The sequence below is a fragment of the Vigna unguiculata genome, unplaced genomic scaffold, assembly GCF_004118075.2.
Source record: "Vigna unguiculata cultivar IT97K-499-35 unplaced genomic scaffold, ASM411807v1 contig_122, whole genome shotgun sequence".
Lineage (NCBI taxonomy): Eukaryota > Viridiplantae > Streptophyta > Magnoliopsida > Fabales > Fabaceae > Vigna > Vigna unguiculata.
Genome location: NW_021010828.1, coordinates 1478335 through 1500442, shown reverse-complemented (window position 1 = coordinate 1500442; position 22108 = coordinate 1478335). Strand labels below are relative to the sequence as shown.

The 22108-nt window shown below is 32.9% G+C and overlaps 1 protein-coding gene and 1 long non-coding RNA gene across 2 annotated transcripts; both read left to right on the top strand.

Moving 5' to 3' along the window:
- Positions 1-482: 482 nt before the first annotated feature.
- LOC114171166 lies at positions 483-2174 on the top strand. Its single transcript, XM_028056372.1, has one exon. The coding sequence runs from the start codon at positions 483-485 to the stop codon at positions 2172-2174; it is 1692 nt and encodes a 563-aa protein (XP_027912173.1).
- A 4092-nt stretch (positions 2175-6266) lies between these two features.
- On the top strand, positions 6267-6520 carry LOC114171146. The gene is made up of 2 exons (XR_003601363.1): positions 6267-6351; positions 6418-6520. It is a non-coding gene; the product is annotated as an uncharacterized LOC114171146 (long non-coding RNA).
- The last annotated feature ends 15588 nt before the right edge of the window (positions 6521-22108 follow it).

Sequence of the window (22108 nt, the reverse complement as noted above, 5' to 3'; positions counted from 1 at the left end):
TAAAACTTACAATGCATATACATTAATTTCCGAATGACCCTTATTCTCCTTATTCTCCTTTTGATTGTGGGTGGGAAAATCAATATTTTTTTCTGATCTTATATCATTAGTTACATTTTTTTTCTTTATTAAATATATTTTTGTTCTCATAAACAGACTATTCTTAATGGATTTGGATAAGTCTTGGATTGATTTGCCTCGAAATACACAACAATGCATGGATGGATTGAATAAATTTCTGGACTTTTCATTTGCTAATAAGAGCGTTGAGGGTAAGATAATTTGTCCATGTCGAAAATGCAATCTTAAAATGGCAAACTCAAGGAGCAACATATGAACACTTAATTCTTCATCCTTTTCCAAAAGGGTATACCTTTTGGCTTCTACATGGTGAGACAAATTATGTACAACATACAATTTCAACACCTCCAATTTTCCAATCGAATGAGGATAGAGGTTTTGCTAATGATCCCAAATGTGGCATGGTTAATGATGCATTCGGGAATTTTGTAAACACTCAAAATGTGGACAATCATGAGAATATGCGACCTGAATCAAGCCACACGATGCCTGATGAAATTGCTCAGTATATGAAGTTTATGCATGAGGGACAACAGAGTTTGTATGAAGGATGTGACAAATATTCTAAACTTTCTTTCTTGCTCAAATTGTACCATATCAAATGTCTATGCAGAATGACTAACAAGGCAATGTCAATGATACTGGAGTTGTTAGCAGATGCTTTTGATTATGCTAAAATCCCATCTTCATTCTATGAAGCTAAGAAAATCATTAATAAGCTTGGCCTTCATTACACCAAAATTGATGCTTGCCCAAATGATTACATGTTATACTATAGAGAAGATAAAGATAGGGAATTTTGTACGAAATGTAATGAATCTAGATGGAAGAAAACAAATAAGAGCAATAGTATTGTTGGTGTTACTAAAAGACAAAAGAAAGTTCCAGCTAAAGTTTTAAGGTATTTTCCATTGAAGCCACGCTTACAACGAATGTTTATGTCTTCTAAAATAGCTGAGCATATGCAATGGCATGCATCAAGAAGTACACATGAAGGCATATTAAGGCATCCAAGTGATTCTGAAGCATGGAAGAACTTTGATCTAATGAATCCTCAATTTGCTTCAGACCCTCGAAATTTCAGACTTGGTTTGGCTACTGATGGGTTCAATCCATTTGGTGATTTGAGTACATGTCATAGTACTTGGCCTATTGTACTTATACCTTACAATCTTCCTCCTTGGATGTGTATGAAGCAAAGTTCATTCATTCTTTCCATGATCATTCCTGGTAAAAGAGCACCAAGAAATGATATTGATGTATATTTAAGGCCATTAATAGAAGAATTAGAAGAGCTATGGAACACTGGTGTTGAAACTTTTGATTCACATAAGAAAGAAGTGTTTCATATGCATGCAGCTATATTATGGACTATTAGTGATTTTCCTAGTCTTGGAACCTTATCTGGGTGGAACACACACACTAGGTTGGCTTGCCCTAGGTGTAATTTTGACACAACTCCTAAGAAGATTCAAGGTAAATTTTGTTTCATGAATCATCGACGTTGGTTAAATGCAGGGCACAAATTTAGATTATGCCGCAATCGTTTTGATGGAAGTGTGGAAACTAGAAATCCTCATTTGAGAATATCAGGAATAAATGTCTTACAACAAGTTCAGAATCTTAATATTGTATTTGGGAAAGAACCAGAAGTTGAGGAACGGGGGAAAATACAATGGAAAGGTCACCACCCTATTGATGGCCCTCTACAATGGAGAAAAAGAAGTATATTTTTTGAACTTCCTTATTGGGTGAACAATTTATTGCACCTCCATCTAGATGTTATGCACATTGAAAAAAATGTATGTGATAATGTGGTCTATACATTATTGAACAAAGGTAAAAAGTCAAAGGACAACCTAAAGGCACGAAATGACTTAAAAGATTGGGGTGTTAGACCTGACCTTTGGCCTGATGCAAATAACAGATATCTTCCGGCTATATATACATTGACAAAAGAAAATAAACATATATTTCTGAAAACATTGAAGAACATCACTGTTCCAGATGGCTACTCAAGTAACATTAGTAGATGTGTTGATGTCAAACAATTTAAGCTTGGAGGATTGAAAGTCATAATTCTCATGTTTTGATGGAGCAACTTTTACCTTTGGCAATGAGGAAGACACTCCCTAAAGAAGTGTGCTCTGTTTTGATTGATCTGTGTTCCTTTTTTAAGCACTTGTGCAATAAAGTTTTAAAAGTGGATGAACTTAACCAATTGCAAAATAGAGTTGTTCTTACATTATGTCACATGGAGATGTTGTTTCCTCCTGCATATTTTACAGTCATGGTTCATTTGATTGTGCATTTGGTGGAAGATGCCAAGATTGGAGGACCTGTCCAATATAGGTGGATGTATCCCATTGAGAGATATTTGGGAAAATTGAAGTCTTATGTGCGTAACAAGGCTCAACCAGAAGGCTCAATAGCTGAAGGCTACCTAGCTGAAGAGTCCTTAACCTTTTGTTCTAGATATTTAGATGGAATTGAGGCTATATTTAATCGAATAAGGCGTGTTGATGACGAACCTGACACCATGGCATCTAGTGTAAGTGGTTTGTTTCCACCAGTTGGAAAACCAGTTGGGGGTTTTACTTACTTCTCTTTATCAACAAGGGAAAAGTTACAAGCACATCGTCATGTATTGACTAATTGTGCCCAAGTTAACCCTTTTCTTCATTAAGTACTTTATCTTTACAACTTTTTATAATTCATCTACATTGAGGACTAACCATGTAATTATTTCATTTATTTAAATTAGAGAATTTAGAGAAATTGTACGAAGACAGTTAAGAAGTCGTACACGATCATCCTCTATGATAGATAAGAGGGTTCATAGAGAATTTGTGGAATGGTTTTCTCGTCGGGTATGTCTAATTTACATTCTTAAATTTGATAATATTAAAGATATCCAATTATGTTGATCATATTTTTCTTTTTTTTTTTAGATAAAGAATGACTTAAATGGACCTTACTCAGATGATTTAAAGCTCTTAGCTATGGGTCCAATTGATTGTGCAAAGCGTTACAATGCTTACAATGTTAATGGCTTCAAGTTTCGTACGTTAGAGAGAGATGATGGACTTAAAACACAAAATAGTGGAATATTTGGTACTTTTGTGACAAGGAGCTATGCAAGTAGCATTGACAATCAAATGCAATTTGGGGGTGTACCTTATTATGGAAAATTGGTAGACATAATTGAGATAAACTATAATGGTCGATTCTCTGTTACTTGTATGTGGGCTAATACAACTACTTCTAGAGGGATTATAACAGATGACTTGGGATTTAGATTAGTAAACTTTAGACGTTTAATACACATTGGTGATAATGATGATGACGAACCATACATTCAGGCTGCAGAAGCTCAAATGGTTTATTATGTAGTGGATGAATTAGATAAAAATTGGAGCATTCCTGTGCATCTAAAGCCACAAGACTTATATGACATTGGTGGAGATAATGATGTCACTTTCCATGAATGTGAACCATTTGAACAACAAAATTTGGAAACTTTATTTCCAGATGGAGAAGGGAATATACCATTAACAAGGTCATACTGAAATTGAACATTTTTATACTAGTTTTTGTTTAAATTATCATCAATATTACTTATACATGCATTATATTAGGTAATCATAATTTAATGAATGTGAATTGACTTGTATTAATGTTATTGTTTATAGAATTCCTGATGATGAAGAAAATATACATGAAGAAGACTAATGGCAAAGTTTCAGCCCTTACCCAAAATAGAAGTGGCCAACCATCATCTATAATGTGCCCACCTGCGTCTCATCCATCTTGCCCAAGTAAGTTGACTAAGTTTCACCACGGGTTTCACCTATAGTAAGAATTGAAAAGTTTCACCTACTCATACTCCAGGGCCTAGTAATCCACCTCAACTTCCGTTTCCGCCACAGTCCAGCATAACACCTCAATTTGCATCTCAATTTGGTATGATGGTTATATTTCCATGTTAAAAAGTATCTTACTTTTTTCGTGTATTAATCTAATTATTATGCAGCACGTCACATGAATTCCCATCCTATAGAGAATAATAATGAGCAACCTCCACCCTTACCTCACATGAATTCAATGCTTTCAACATCTAAATCTAGTAAGATGTCTCATTTGCATATCTTTTGGTACTTTTAAATTTCATGTATTATCTATTTATTTAGTGACTTGAGTTAATTTGTAGAATGTTTGAAGAAGAGGTTGTTCTCCACTACCAAGACCAATTCCGCACATGAATTTGAATTTGAATTTAATAATCAACCTAGAAATGAGTTTATGCATGATTCTACATCTAAACCAACACCAAGGTTACACTCTAATAGTGAAGGGGAAGAAAATGTGGATATTGAGATGCAAAGTAATCAATCAAAGCATGTATCACGTAAAAGGTCATGGCTTGTTAATGTCATTGGTAAGATTGTTAATTTATTGATTTTTATGTGTAATTGTCCAAGCCATATAGTATTTGTGTTTTATGTTTGTCTTAAACTAACAATATATTTCACATGTATTTTGATAGATGATGAAGGCACACAAGATAGAAAACAATTAACATTGAATGATTTTTGGTTTTTATCTCCTAGTGAAAGGATTCTTGTGAAATGGAATAGTGACAACCAACCAATTGATGATAGTGGAGCATTGTTGAATAGGTTTTTAGGTCGTGTTGTAAGAAATGTTAATGCCTTTCCAATCAGCTATCAAAGTTGGAGGAAGATTCCCAATGATTACAAAGAAGATATACTTAAGAAAACCATTCAAGTAATTGACCTATAATTTTTTTTATATGTTTTTATTCTTGTTATATTGCAATAGTTGTTAAACTAGTTGTGTAATAATTTTGAAGGCCAAGTTTCTAGTGGAATCTAATGCTCATGTGACATATATCTTGAAATCACTTAACATAAAATGGAGTGAGTACAGACAACAACCACTACAAAAAAAATTGAAATTACCGACGGATATACTTCTGTCGGTAAATTTGAATTACCGACGGATTTTACCGACGGATTCTCAAATTTTAATTACCGATGGAAAAATCCGTCGGTAAAAAAATTTCATTTACCGACAGAAAAATCTGTCGGTAAAATCCGTCGATAATTCAAATTTTTTTTACCGACAAATTTACCGACGGATTTTTCCGTCGGTAAAAGAAGCGGGAAAATTTCTGCCCAAATTTGAATTACCGACGGAAAAATTCGTCGGTAAAAGAAGCGGGAAATTTTTTGTCCTAATTTGAATTACCGACGGATTTATCCATCGGTAAAAGAAGCGGGAATTTTCCCGCCCAAATCTCACCTTATAAGAAGACGAGGAGAAGAAGAAAATAAGAAAAAGAAGGAGAAAAAGAAGAAGAAGAGAAGAAGAAGAAGAGAAGAAGGAGAAGAAGAAGAAAAAGAAGGAGAAAGAGAAGAAGAAGGAGAAGAAAAGAAGGAGAAGAAGAAGAAGAAGAGAGGAAGAAGGAGAAGAAGAGGAAGAAGGAGAAGATGAAGGAGAAGAAGGAGAAGAAGAAGAAGATGACAACGGCGGCGGCGGCGGCGACGGCGGCGGCGACGGCGACGACGGCGGCGACGGTGACGGCGACCACGAAAAAAAAACGAAAAAAAAATTGAAAGAGGGAGGATGAAGAAGATGAATAGTGTAACTAATTTACCGACGAATTTTTGGTAATTACCGACGGATATTTAGGTCGGTAATTACCGACGGATATTTTTCGTCGGTAATTACCGACGGATTTTTCTATCGGTAATTACCGACAGATTTACCGACGGATTTTTTCGTCGGTAATTACCGACGGAACATGATTTCTGTCGGTAAAATTTTACAGACAAGCATTTTACTGACGAATTTTTGACCGTCGATGATCCGTCGGTAATGTTGATTTAGCGACGGATTTTGGCCATTACCGACAGATTTTGACCGTCGGTAATAATGGTTTTTCTTGTAGTGAACTATGGCAACAAAAAGATGATGGAACACGTAATAGAGATGAAATCATTACAATGTGTCTAGAAGGAATGAATAGAGACCAATGGGCTTCTTTTGTTGACTACCGTTTAAATTCAAGGACAAAGGTAATAACAACTATCTTTTCTATTCTTTTAAGTGTTACTTTACTTATTTTGAGTAATTTTCTACATATATGCTTAGGAAATTGCCCAAAAAAATAAGGATAATAGAAAGAAGCAAACAGTTCCTCACACAGGTGGATCGAAGAGCATTGCACGAAAGAAGGATGAGATGGTAACTTTATTCTTCAATCATTTTTGTTATATCATATATGATTCATGATTTTCTTAAGTTTTATAGGAGCAAGAGCTTGGTCGCAAAGTTAGTAGGGGAGAAGTTTGGATAGCAACACATAAACATGCTAATGGGGAATTTGTGAATGATGGAGCAAGAGAGATTGGAGTAAGCATAAGTTTTCTAAAGAAAAATAATGAATCAAATTGAATGTTACCTTCATTGAATTAAAGCATATGAGACAAATACATCTTCCCTTTCGCAAGATATATCAATTGAAGATTCACTAGCTCATGTTTTGGGAAGTAAAGAACATTGTGGTCATGTCCGAGGAATGGGATTGGGACCTTGCCCTTCTCGTGTGTTTTGATATACTAGGAATTTTCATTTTGGGACATCCTCATCTTGTCCTTCTTATTCGGAATTGCAAAATCAAGTTATTGAACATTCATTTTCATGTGTAGCAATATGATGTTGTTTGCTTTGGATTGTCATGCCAAGGTTGTAAATGTTGTTGTGTTGAATATTATTGGACACTATTAATGTTGTTGTTGTGTTGCTTTGGATTGTTTTCTATAAGTAGGAGTAAGAAATGTAGTATATTTTTGTTGATAGATTGAGTGTTTTATAATGTTTATGTGTTTTTTACTATTTTAATAATAGATTTTGTTTTAATATAGGTCACTGCATTAAAGTCACAATTGGATGAACAAAATAAACGACATGAAGAACGTGACAAAACACTTGATGCAATCATGAAATTCTTTTCTCAAAATTATCAGGGTCAATTGCCTCCTGAGTTGACTATGTCCAATCCTACACCGGTAATGTTTAAGACTACATAACTTCTTTTATTTTTCAGAGTTTAAATTTGTAATTATTGTAGGTTTGTGATCAAGGAAGTGTGCCAACTAATACAACAACTTCTGGACATAAGGAAAATCATATGTGATAATTGAAGAATATAATATAATGTGGAAGTTAATTGAATCATTTTATGGTTTGAGAACCATTGCAGTACTTCATGATAGTTTTTGCTGACTAATATTGTACTTGAATTTGAATTTGAATTCGTATATTTGTTATACTTTGATATACACTTAGTCATCTATAAATAATTTGTCAATTTGATGAGTTTATATCTATTTATGTATAATTTCATTAAATATAGATTAAAAAAATAGAATAAATGAAAATAATTGTGATTGAAAAAATATATATATGAATACATGATGAAGGATTGACCCCAACCAAGGATGGAGGCACATGCTTAAGAAGACTAAGCATGTTTAGAAAGGAAGTTCACTAATCCTTCATCCCTTTCATTTGTGTTTGTTATTTTTTATTCCCTAAGTTGACTTAGTTGAATCAACTTTAGTTGACTTGTTGACCTTTGACTAGGTTTGACTTGTTGACTATAGTTGACTTGACTTAAGCCAACATGCTAATCTATGTTTATTTGCTTTGTAAGTTAATTAGGAGTAAGAAAGCAATGCTAGGTGGCGCATGGTGATTGGGGAGCATAAACGATGTGGAGGAGAGAGTAAAGCAAAGGCATAAAGCATAAAGTAAAAGGTATGAAGCAAGTGTACCTATGTACCTTTGGTCTCCTTTGTTTTTAGCACACTTTGGCCACTTTTTGGAGACATATGAGACACATTCTTTGTCTGCTTTTGTGCTAAAACGAAATTAGTCTTGCACACACCATAGTTAGGTCTTTTTTCTCTCATTTTTGTAACCTTATTTGACCTAGTTTCTAGAAGCTAGGGTTAGGTTTTTGTAGAGACATCCTTAGGTATCTTTTATTTGCTTAGAGGCCGCTAAACTCTTCTATATAAGGGGTGCTCTTAGACATGTAAAAGGGTTGAACATTTTGAAGTAAAAACACTCTTGTGTCTCAATCATTTGTGAGAGTTTCCTCCCTAGGGAGTGAATACTTTAAGCCTTATCTTGCATAGCAAGTGGCGGCACACATCCACTCATCTTCAAGGTTGCCATGGCTTCTAGCCTAGCCTTGTAGTGGCATGCTTCTCACATTTTTACCATTTCTTTCCTTTCCATTTTATGTTTTCTTCTTCCTTTAATTGTTCTTGGTTTTCTATGGTTTATGTGCTTTCCATTTCCTTTTTATTTTGAATCAATCCATCATCTTCTTCTCTTGAGCTTTGTGAAAGGAACCTTCACATCTAGACAACTTGCTATCTTAATGTCTAGTGGGGATTTCACTTAGCTTTCTTAATCAACTCACACCATATTCAATCAACTTAAAAAGGGACAAGATAATCCTTCATCAATACATAAATGATAAATGAGTAAAAAAATATAATAATAATTTAAAAATCAGTGGTACTTTACGGAGGTTTTGAAACCTATAATATTTTACGGAAGTTTTGAAGTCCAGGGTATTTTAGGGGGTTTTGAAACCCGTGGTATTCTATGGGGGTTCTGAAACCTATGTTATTTTATGGAGGTTCTAAAACCTATAGTATTTTATGGAGGTTTCAAAATCCATGATTGTTTACGGAGGTTTCAAAAATCATGGTAATTAACCGGGGGTTTTAAACCCATAAAACTTAACTAAGGTTTTAACACCTATGTTAAATACAAGAGGATAAAAAACCTCCGTTATTGATTGGTGCTTCTTGGGGTTCGTCAAAACCCTGGCTAAAACATTCTCTAGGGGTGGTTTAGCGGGAGAAATCGAAACTCCGGGTAAAGAACTTAGTAGAGGTTTTAACCTTGGGTAATGTAAAAATAAACCTCCGTTAAAAATATTTTTTCTTGTAGTGGAAAATGATGTAAAAATATGACTTTTCAAATTCTTTTTACAAAAATAATTAACAACAAAAATTTGAAAATTGTTCTAAAATAAGGTTTAAAAAATAATTATTAATTATAATTTTTTTTTACATTATTTTATAAATCCATTTAAAGTGAATAACACAAACTTCACACTGTAATCCGCTTGATGTCATCCTCTCCCTCTCCATCCAATCAACCTTGAGGGAAAGAGAGGGGTAAGGAAGAGGGAAATTTTTCTATTTTTAAATCATCTATGTTATGTCTTCGTTTGAGGGTGATATCAAGATGACAATTATGTCTGCAAATTATTTTTCAGCTTAATTACGAAAATGATGTAAAAATAACGATAATTTGAAAATTGTTATAAAATAAGGTTTAAAAAGTAATTTTTAATTATAAATTTTTTTATTACATTATCTTTTAAATATTTTTTTATTAAAATATGTTACTTTCATTTTTACATTTTCATATTTTTTCTACAACAAATCAAACTTATACAATGATAATTTGTAATCGTTTTTAAAATAAAGGACAATTTGGTAATCTTGTTTTTCCTTCATTTAACTATAATATTTAATCTATCACATCCATCAAATCACTCACAAACTTTACAAACTTTTTTCTCAATCCACCCTCTTTCACCTTTAATACACGAACAACACAAATTTCACACTCTAATCCACTTGAATTCATCATCTCCCTCTCCCTCCAAATAACCTTGAGGGATAAAGGGGGCAGGAAGAGGGAAATTCTTCTATTTTTAAGTCATCTTTGTTATGTGTTGGTTTGAGGGTGACGTTAAGATTACAATGATGTACGCAATTTATTTTTCAACTTAATTATGAAAATGATGTAAATATATGAATTTTCATATTATTTTTACAAAAATTATTAATAACGAAAATATTTTATTTTCATTTACACATATTAGTATTTTTTTTCTACAATAAATTAAACTTATATAAAGATAATTTTTAATTATTTTTAAAATAAAGTACAATTTGGTAATCTTGTTTTTTTATGATTTAAATATAATTTTTAATTTATCACATCCATCATATCACACACAAACTTTAACAAACTTTACTCTAAATTCACTCACTTTCACCTTTAATCCTCTGAAAGTGAACAAGACAAGCTTCACACTCTAATCCACTTAAATTCATCTTATCCATCTCCCTCCCATCAACAGGAGGTAGAGAGGGGAAGGAAGAGGGAAATTCCTCGATTTTTCAATCATGTCTGTTATGCAAGGGTTCGAGGGTGATATCAAGATTACAATTATGTCCGCAATTTATTTTTTAGCATAATTATGAAAACGGTGTAAAAATAACAAAAATTTTAGTTATAAATGTTTTTTACATTATCTTTTAATTATTTTTTTATTCAAATATGTTACTTTCATTTATACATTTTCATATTTTTTCTACGATATGATAATTTTTAATTATTTTTAAAATAAAGTACAATTTGGTAATCTTGTTTTTCTTTGATTTAAAAATAATTTTTAATCTGTCACATTCATCAAATTACTCATAAACTTTAACAAACTTTACTCCTAATCCACCCACTTTCACCTTTAATCCACTTAAAGTGAACAATACAAACTTCACACTGTAATCCACTTGATGTCATCCTCTACCTCTCCATCCGATCAACCTTGAGGGAGAGAGAGGGGAAGGAAGAGAGAAATTCTTCTATTTTTAAATCATCTTTGTTATGTCCTGGTTTGAGGGTGATATCAAAATTACAATTATGTCCGCAATTTATTTTAGAGCTTAATTATGAAAATGATGTAAAAATATGAATTTTCAAATTATTTTTACAAAAATAATTAATAACGAAAATTTGAAAATTGTTATAAAATAAGGTTTAAAAAGTAATGTTTAATTATAAAATTTTTATTACATTATCTTTTAAATTTTTTTTATTAATATATGTTACTTTCATTTATATAGTTTCATATATTTTTCTACGATAAATCAAACTTATATAATGATAATTTTTAATTAGTTTTAAAATAAAGTACAATTTTGGAATCTTTTTTTTCTTTGATTTAAATATAACTTTCAATGTATCACATCCATCAAATCACTCACCAACTTTAACAAACTTTACTCTTAATCCACCAAGTTTCACCTTTAATCCACTTAAAGTGAACAACACAAACTTCACACTATAATCCACTTGATGTCATCATCTCCCTCTCCATCCAATCAACCTTGAGGGAGAGATAGGGGGAAGGAAGAGGGAAATTCATCTATTTTTAAATCATCTATGTTATGTCTTGGTTTGAGGGTGATATCAAGATGACAATTATGTCTGCAAATTATTTTTCAGCTTAATTATGAAAATGATATAAAAATAACAAAAATTTGAAAATTGTTATAAAATAAGGTTTAAAAAGTAATTTTTAATTATAAAATTTTTCATTACATTATCTTTTAAATATTTTTTTATTAAGATATGTTACTTTCATTTTTACATTTTCATATTTTTTCTACGATAAATCAAACTTATACAATGATAAAATTTAATCATTTTTAAAATAAAGAGCAATTTGGTAATCTTTTTTTTCCTTGATTTAAATATAATTTTCAATCTATAACATCCATCAAATCACTCACAAACTTTACTCTAAATCCACCCTCTTAAACCTTTAATGTACTTAAAGTGAACAACACAAACTTCAAACTCTAATCCACTTGAATTGATCATCTCCCTCTCCCTCCAATCAACCTTAAGGGAGAAAGAGGGGAACGAAGAGGGAAATTCTTCTATTTTTAAATCATCTATGTTATGTCATAGTTTCAGGGTGATATCAAGATTACAATTATGTCCGCAATTTATTTTTCAGCTTAATTATGAAAATGATGTAAAAATAAGGCTTTTAAAATTATTTTTACAAAAATAAATAATGACAAAAATTTCAAAATTGTTCTAAAATAAGGTTTAAAAAGTAATTATCAATTATAAAATTTTTTATTACATTATTTTCTAAATATTTTTTATAAAATATTTTATTTCCATTTATACATTTTAATATTTTTTTCTATGAAAGTTAAACTTATATAATGATAATTTTTATTTTTTTTTTAAATAAAGTACAATTTGGTAATCTTGTTTTTCCCTCATTTAAATATCCTTTTTAATCTATCACATCCATCAAATGAGTCACAAACTTTACTCTAAATCCATCCATTTTCACCTTTAATCCATTTAAAGTGAACCACGCAAACTTCACACTATAATTCACTTGATGTCATCCTCTCCCTCTAATCAACCTTGAGAGAGAGAGGGGAACCAAGAGAGAAATTCCTCTATTTTTCAATGATCTCTAAGGGTGATATCAAGATTACAATTATATCCGCAATTTATTTTTTAGCTTAATTATGAAAATGATGTAAAAATACAACTTTTCAAATTTTTTTTACAAAAATAATTAATAACAAAAATTTGACAATTGTTCTAAAATATGATTTAAAAAGTAATTATTAATTATAAAATTTTTTATTACATTATTTTATAAATACTTTTTTAATAAAATATTTTATTTTCATTCATACATATTAATATTTTTTTCTACAAGAAATCAAACTTATACAATGATAATTTTTAATCATTTTTACAATAAAGGACAATTTGGTAATCTTATTTTTCCTTCATTTAAATGTAATTTTTAATTTATCACATCCATCAAATCACTCACAAACTTTAACAAATTTTTCAATCATTTATGTTATTCCATGATTTGTGGTTGAGATCAAGATTAAAATTATGTTTGTAAGTTACTTTTCATCTTAATTATGAAAATAATGTAATAGTATGGCCTTTGAAATTATTTTTACAAAAATAATTAATAACAAAAATTTGAAAATTTTTATAAAATGGGGTTTAAAAAGTAATTATAAATTATAAAATTTTTATTACATTATTTTATAAATATTTTTTTATTAAAATATGTTATTTTCATTTATACATTTTAATATATTTTCTACGACAAATCAAACTTATATAATGATAAATATAAAAGAAAAGTACAATTTGGTAATCTTGTTTTTTTAGGATTTAAATATAATTTTTAATCTATTACATCCATCAAATCACTCAAAAACATCAACAAACTTTACTCTAAATTCACTCACTTTAACCCTTTATTCCCCTCAAAGTGAACAAGACAAGCTTCACACTCTAATCCACTTAAATTCATCTTATCCCTATCCCTCCAATCAACGATGAGGGAAAGAGAGGGGAAGGAAAAGGGAAATTCCTCTATTTTTTCCAATCTTGTCTATTTTGAGGGTAATATGAATATTACAATTATGTTCGCAATTTATTTTTTAGCATAATTATGAAAATGATGTAAAAATAACAAAAATTTGAAAATTGTTTTAAAATAAGGTTTAAAAAGTATTTTTTTATTACATTATCTTTTAAATATTTTTTTATTAAAATATGTTACTTTCATTCATACATTTTACTATGTTTTCTACGATAAATCAAAATTATATAATGATAATTTTTAAAATAAAGTACAATTTGGTAATCTTGTTTTTCTTTGATTTAAATATATTTTTTAATCTATCACATTCATCAAATGACTCACAAACTTTAACAAATTTTACTCTTAATCCACCAAGTTTCACCTTTATTAATCCACTTAAAGAGAACAACACAAACTTCACACTGTAATCCACTTGATGTCATCCTCCCTTCTCCATCCAATCAACCTTGAGGGAGAGAGAGGGGGTAAGGAAGAGGGAAATTTTTCTATTTTTAAATCATCTATGTTATGTCTTGGTTTGAGGGTGATATCAAGATGACAATTATGTTTGCAATTTATTTTTTAGCATAATTATGAAAACGATGTAAAAATAACGATAATTTGAAAATTGTTATAAAATAAGGTTTAAAAAGTAATTTTAATTATAATTTTTTTTATTACATTATCTTTTAAATATTTTTTTATTAAAATATGTTACTTTCATTTTTACATTTTCATATTTTTTCTACGATAAATCAAACTTATACAACGATAATTTGTAATCATTTTTAAAATAAAGGACAATTTGGTAATCTTGTTTTTCTTTGATTTCAATATAATTTTTAATCTATTACATTCGTCAAATCACTTACAAACCTTAACAAACTTTACTCTTAATACACCAATTTTCACCTTTAATCCAATTAAAGTGAACAACACAAACTTCACATTATAATCCACTTGATGCCATCCTCTCCCTCTCCATCCAATCCAATCAACTTTGAGGGAGAGAGCAGTGGCGGAACTTAGACCATAATTTTAGGGGGGGCAAATTATATTTTTTATACATAAATTTTTTTATATTTAAAAAAATTATTTCCTCACATTATTTTCTTTATTAAAAACAAGCACATATGATAATAGAATCCAAAAAAATATGATAATATATATATATATATATATATATATATATATATATATATATATATATATATGAAAGTGTAACATAAAGTTTATTTATCAACAATCATATATTAAAAACAACAAAAGTTACTATAGGTAACTTTTAAAAACTTGAATAATTGAATAAAAAATGAAGTTTGTTGTAATATCTCTTGCAATATAGATTATCATAGTCCTTGCTATAAAAACTTTTAAAACCTATAAAAAAACACTCAAAAAAAAAGATAAAACATGTTGATGACAATCAACTCAATGTCAATTAGACTTCAATGTAACAATGAAAACATTTGAGTCAGGTCGTCCTCTTGGTTTTTTACTAAAAAGATAGTATGATAAACAATATGCAACATCTTTTAATAGCAAATACCGAATACTCTAACCATGAAGGAAATAAGCTAAACCATGTGTGTTGATATCTTCTTGGTAACCATCTTTACTAGATAATGGATAGTTTTCTAGATGCATTTGATATGGACCCCATTTTAGATAAGTCCTTCGTACCTCATTAATTTGATTTGATAGGTATTTCCAAGTTTGAGGACGTTTACCCAGATCACGTTCTAAGCATTTCAAATTCATTATATGTAACTCTAGAACTTAGAGAGTTTATCCAATGTTAGGTATTTTTCAAGTTTAGATGATGTAAATGCATTTTTTTCATTTTCATCACAAATATTCCTCTTGTAAAAAGAAACAATTCTTCTACTTTTTATCATAATTTTTCTAATAAAAATTTGTCACCTCTCACCTATTTAGGAAAAGATAAATTATGAATATCCCAAATTAAATCTCAAAACTAAGACTCAATATATTAAGAAAATTAACACCTTGTAAATAATTAGTTTCCCTTATCTTAAAGTAGATTCCTAATATTGTTCTTTCCCTATATAACTTCAAAAGCTAAAATAGTTCTATCTACACAAAGAGAGTTTGATCAACAATTAGAGCATGATTTTATGATCATAAAGATATGCCTAGAGCGTAGAAAAGCCACAAACAAGAGGAAAACATATTGTTTCGAAAACAAAAAGGGTAAAAAATGAACTTACTCAAAAGAAATAATTGTTCGGTCCAAAATGTTTCTTAACTCCTCAATTTTGTTATGTTGCCGTTTGATTTTGAAAATGATAAGAGATTGATGATGAAAATTGGAATAAAAAAAATTAGAAAAAGAGATGGAGGTACCGAAAATAAAGAAATTAAATGAAGAAGTAAAATAAATTACAAAAAGAAAAACCTGATTTTTAAATTTAAATAAAATTTTAAAAAATTAAATTATATAAATAATATATATATATATATATATATATATATATATATATATATATATATATAAGAAAAAAAACCTTGGGGGAACGTGGCTCCCCTCTGTCAAGCTTAAGTTCCGCCCCTGGGAGAGAAGGGAAGGAAGAGGGAAATTCTTCTAATTTTACATCTCTATTATGTCCTGGTTTGAGGGTGATATAAAAATTACAATTATGTCAACAATTTATTTGTCAGCTTATTTATTGAAATGATGTAAAAATATGACTTTTCAAATTATTTTTACAAACATAATTAATAACGAAAATTTGAAAATTGTTATAAAATAAGGTTTAAAAAGTAATTTTTAATTAGAAATTTTTTTATTACATTACCTTTTAAATATTTTTTATTAAAATATGTTACTTTCATTTATACATTTTCATATTTTTTCTACGATAAATCAAACTTATATAATAATATTTTTTAATTATTTTTAAAATAAAGTACAATTTGGTAATCTTGTATTTTATGATTTAAATATAATTTTTAATCTATCACATCCATCAAATCACTCACAAACTTTACTCTAAATCCACCCACTTTCACGTTTAATCCACTTAAATTGAACAACACAAACTTCACACTATGTCCAATGATGTCATCCTCTCCGTCTCCTTTCAATCAACCTTGAAGGAGAGAGGGGAAAGAAGAGGGATATTCCTCTATTTTTAAATAATCTCTGTTATGTCTTGGTTTGAGGTTGATATCAAGATTACAATTATGTCCACAATTTATTTTTCAGCTTAATTATGAAAATGATATAAAAAGATGACTTTTTAAATTATTTTAACAAAAATAATTAATAACCAAAATTTGAAAATTGTGATAAAATAAGGTTTAAAAAGTAATTTTTAATTAGAATTTTTTTTATTACATTATCTTTTAAATATTTTTTTATTAAAATATATTACTTTCATTTATACATTTTCATATTTTTTCTACGATCAATTAAACCGATATAATGATAATTTTTAATTACTATTAAAATAAAGTACAATTTGGTAATCTTGTTTTTTTATGACTTAAATATAATTTGTAATCTATCACATCCATCAAATGACTCACAAACTTTAACAAACTTTACTCTAAATCCAGCCACTTTAACCTTTAATCCTCTTAAAGTGAACAACACAAACTTCACACTGTAATCCACTTGATGTCATCCTCTCCCTCTGTATCCAATCAACCTTGAGGGAGAGAGGGGAGGGAAAGACAGGGGAAGGAAGTGGGAAACTCTTCTATTTTAAATCATCTCTTTTATGTCTTGGTTTGAAGGTGATATCAAGATTACAATTATGTCTGCAATTTATTTTTCAACTTAATTATGAAAATGATGTAAAAATATGACTTTTCAAATTATTTTTACAAAAATAATTAATAACCAACATTTGAAAATTGTTGTAAAATATGGTTTAAAAAGTAATTATTAATTATAAAACTTTTTGTTACATTATTTTATAAATATTTTTTTAATAAAATATTTTATTTTCATTTATACAGATTAATAATTTTTCTACACAAATCAAACTTATACAATCATAATTTTTAATCATTTTTAAAATAAAGTAGAATTAGGTAATCTTGTTTTTCCTTGATTTAAATATAATGTTTAATCTATCACATTCATCAAATTACTCACTAACTTTAACAAACTTTACTCTAAATCCACCCACTTTCACGTTTAATCCACTTAAAGTGAACAACACAAACTTACCACTCTAATCCACTTGAATTCAACATGTCCCTCTCCCTCCAATCAATCTTGGTGGAGAGAGGGGAAGGAAGATGGAAATTTCTCTATTTTTCAATTATCTCTGTTATGCGGGTGATATCAAGATTACAATTATGTCCGCAATTTATTTTTCAGGTTAATTATGAAAATGATATAAAAATAAGACTTTTTAACTTATTTTTACAAAAATAATTAATAACAAAAATTTGAAAATTGTTATAAAAAAAGGTTTAAAAAGTAATTTTTAATTATAAATTTTTTTAATACATTTGCTTTTAAATATTTTTTTGTTAAAATATGTAACTTTCATTTATACATTTTGTAAGCCCTCCTTTCTTTTCCAGTTTCATGTAATGGGCCTGGCCCTTCGTAGGCCCAAGGGACAGCCCTTCTGAAGGACACCCTACCCTTACAGCCCCCTCACAGTCTCACATCTTCTCTGTTTCAGAAAGGCAGCAGTTCCCCTCTTCCTCTCCAAACTCCAGCAGGGTGCTCCGCTAGGGCACAACTTCCGTTCGTCTCCGAGCTACCAAACCCCCTTCCTTTCTCCAGGAAAGCTGACCTTTAGAGCTCAGGGTTCGTTCCTTCTCCTCTTTACTCCGTTTAAAACGCATGGTTCGAGTTAGAGTTACGACTCTTAACTTCATTTTGTCCTCTTTTCCTGTTTCAGCTCATTTCTAGAGCTGTAGTACCCCTTAGTTCAGATCGGTTTGCGTTTAGTGATCAATATAGAGGTAAGGGGAGCTAGTTTTTCTTTAGTTTAAAGTTATTGTGGCATGTTTATGTTCTGTTCTATGTGTGGGTGCTTGAATGGTGTTGAAATCGTGAAATAAATGGTTGGCTATGCTCTGGATGTGGCCCTATGTCGTTTTTCTGTCTTGCATGTGTGTTTGGGAGTAGATCTGGGCGGTTTCCGCCACTGCATGTGGGTTGACAGTGGTGAACTCTGCTATTTTCGCCCAAGCGAGCTTGTCTCGCCTAGGCGAGAGTATCAGAGTACTCACTGCCACGAGAACTCGCCTAGGCGACCTGTCCGCATCCTAAGCGACGCCATGTCTCGCTCAGGCGAGGAGGTCTCGCCTGAGCGAGAAATCGTGAAAAACCCCACGTTGCCCATCTCGCCTGAGCGAGAAATCGTGGAAACCCCACGTTGCCCATCTCGCCTGAGCGAGAAATCGTGGAAACCCCACGTTGCTCATCTCGCCTGAGCGAGAATTCGCTGCGTTAGTAAGACCAGCGTCTCGCCTGAGCGAGTTTGCGAAGGTGTGACATGTTTCTTAACTGTTTGGGTGATTTGTTGTAATTATGGGTTAGACTTTTTCCTCCTAAAATGATGTACGTGATTATACTTGGGTGTTTTGGAATTCTTATGAACGAAATAGGCATGCTTGGCATGAGATTGATCATGAGTTTGTGGCTTCGTGATGCTTTAACATGACAATTGGATGAATGACCAAAAAGAGGTGGGAATTGTATGAGAAACATGATTGTGATGATGAGATAGGCGTAATTCCATGAGTCCCATGGGGAGACTTTATGGTGGCGTGTAGTGTATATATTAAGATAAGGATTCAAGTAAGGATTGCATCCCGAAACTCTAAAGGGTCAGTGAGTCTCAAGTAGAGCAAACTGACCCAAGTGGTGAGAGTAGCGGGAGGCCCTAGTCTTTGGCAGGATAATGGCCTTAGACGCTTAAAGGCTAACCTCGTGAGTGGTAGGGTGAAACCCATTGGCAATGGCTCTGCAGAGCAGTAGAGGCCACCACGAGCGCAGGCATCCGGTGAATCCGATCTTAATATATGTATCCGGATAATTGAGTCATAGTGTCTTGTTTGATTACCATACCATGAATATTGTGCCTCTGTGTTGTATGCCTGGGAATGTTTATGCATTTATTCCTTTATACTATGATAAGTATTGTATTACACTAGCTTACCCTTGCATTTCTGTTTGTGTTCTGTTGTAATTTCTCTCTTGCGATGATCACCTTCTGGTGGGAGCAGATGGGAGGGAGGTTCGTGATGGATCTGGGAGAAGCAGCGGTGCGGCCTAGACTTCCTGTTTAGAGGTCTTAGGAATAGTCTCAGGGCCAGGAGGCCTTTTGTGTTAGTTGCCTTAGTGGCGACCCTTTTGCAAAGCTGTTGCACTCCTTTAAATTTTCTTTTGCTTAGGACTATGTGGTATGCCTAAGATTCCTGTTAAGTATTTCCGGATGACTGTAATAGTTATCTCCTCTACGTTTCATATTCATCTAAGTGCTTCTCGTTATTATATCTGTGTGATATTTTATTTAGTAGTGTAATCTATTAAAATGGGATGTCACACTTTTATGGTATCAGAGCCTTCGTTCCTAAGTGTGTGTGGGCTATGTGTTTGCTTAGCTTTCGTTGTGTCTTTCTTGTCATGTTTAGATGAGTTCCAGCCTAATCCAGTTTCTAATGGTGCTTTCTGTGTGTCCAGTGATATGGCACCCCCTCGTGTAGCTCCTCCTCAACCGACTCAGGGCGATGGGCAAGATCTGGCTAGGGCAATCGAGGCCATGGCTGCAGCCTTGACGCAACAGAGCAATGCTATGATGCAACAGCATGAGGCGGCGATGCAGCGCCAAGAAGCCTCTCTTGAGCAGCAGCACTTCATGATGCAGCAGATGGAAGCTGCTAGGCAGGCTGCAGAGGACGCACAGAGGCAGCATGTGGATGCTCTCCGTCAGTTAGGGGAGAATGCTGCTGGTGCTCAGGTGTATGGTCCTCATCCCCGACCTCCACCCCCTGAATGGAGTTTGGAAGATTTCTTGAAGCACCAACCTGCCAAGTTTGATGGCAAGAAAAGTCCCGACCAGGCGGATCAGTGGATGAAGGACATGGAGCGCATCTTTGATGCCAAGAGGTGCCCCGATGAGAGCAGGCTTGCTTTCACTGTTTATATGCTCACTGGGGAGGCTGAGCATTGGTGGGCCAGCATGAAGCTGGTGATGGAAGAGAAGCACGAGGATATCACATGGAGAGCCTTCAAGAAGAGGTTCTTGTCTGAGTATTTCCCTGACAGCGTGAGGTACGCTAAGGAGGTAGAGTTCCTCCAGCTAACACAGGGGAACAAGTCAGTGGCCGAGTACGCCGAGCAGTTCAAGCATTTGGGGCGTTTCTACACCATGCCACTAGATGAAGAGTGGCGATGCAGAAAGTTTGAAAATGGTCTCAGAGGAGACATCCGCCTGATGGTAGCTCCACTGTCCATCAAGGACTTTGCGGCCTTAGTGGAAAAGGCCAGGGTCATGGAGCGCATGAAGGTAGAAGTAAAAGCTCAGCAGCAGCCTCAGCAGAGAGTTAGCGGACCATCTAGGTCCAGGCCACGAGTTGAAGAAAGGAGGAAACCTTATGCTAGACCCCATCCACAACCACAGGGATCTGGAGGTTTCTCTTCCCCGTCCGGCCGGATACAGTGTTACCATTGTGGAGGACCGCATGCGAAGAATTTCTGCCCACAACTTCCAGGTTTCCGCAGATGCAACCTATGTGGCAGGGTAGGCCACTTCGGCAGGGATTGTCCTTCTAGGAGAGGGGCAGTAGCACGACCTTCCCCACAGGCTCCGAGTCAGAGTTCAGGCCAGACTCAGCAGAGAGGAGGAGGCAGCAGGCCTCAGGCTGCAGGCAGGGTCTTTGCGACGACTGGGTCAGAGGCAGCAGGTTCAGGTAACCTTGTGATTTGTTGTTGTGTGATATCTGGCAAGTCCTGTTGTGTTCTTTTTGATTCTGGAGCGACACACTCATTTGTGTCAGAGTCTTGTGTGCGGGAGTTGGGTCTGCCGGTGTGTGAACTACAGTTTGATCTCGTGGTATCTACTCCGGCATCTGGGTTGGTTAGAACTTCTTCTGTGTGTTCTAGATGTTCAGTTGAGGTAGAGGGGCGCGTATACAAAGTCAATCTTATATGCCTCCCTCTGCAAGGGTTAGATGTGATCTTGGGAATGGATTGGCTCTCTGCCAATCGCGTTCTAATCGACTGCCGGGAGAAGAAGCTGTTGTTCTCAAACTCAAAGGAGCCCGAGTTGTTGTCTTCTAATGAGTTCATGAAGGAAATCCAGGACGGTGCACAGTACTTCATGGTCTTCGCCAGAATAGAAGTTGAGAAAGAGGAAAAGATATCAGTGATACCAGTAGTTAGAGAGTTTGAGGATGTGTTCCCCGAAGAGATACCAGGTTTGCCTCCGAGAAGAGAGGTTGAGTTCTCTATAGATTTGGTACCAGGAGCCGGACCTGTATCGATAGCTCCTTACCGCATGGCCCCAGCGGAGTTGGTGGAGTTAAAGAAACAGATAAGGGAATTGCTTGAGAAACAGTTTATACGGCCGAGTGCTTTGCCGTGGGGAGCGCCTGTCTTGTTGGTAAAGAAGAAGGATGGCGGCTCGAGGTTGTGTGTGGACTATAGGCAGCTGAACAAGCTGACTATTAAGAATAAGTACCCCTTGCCAAGAA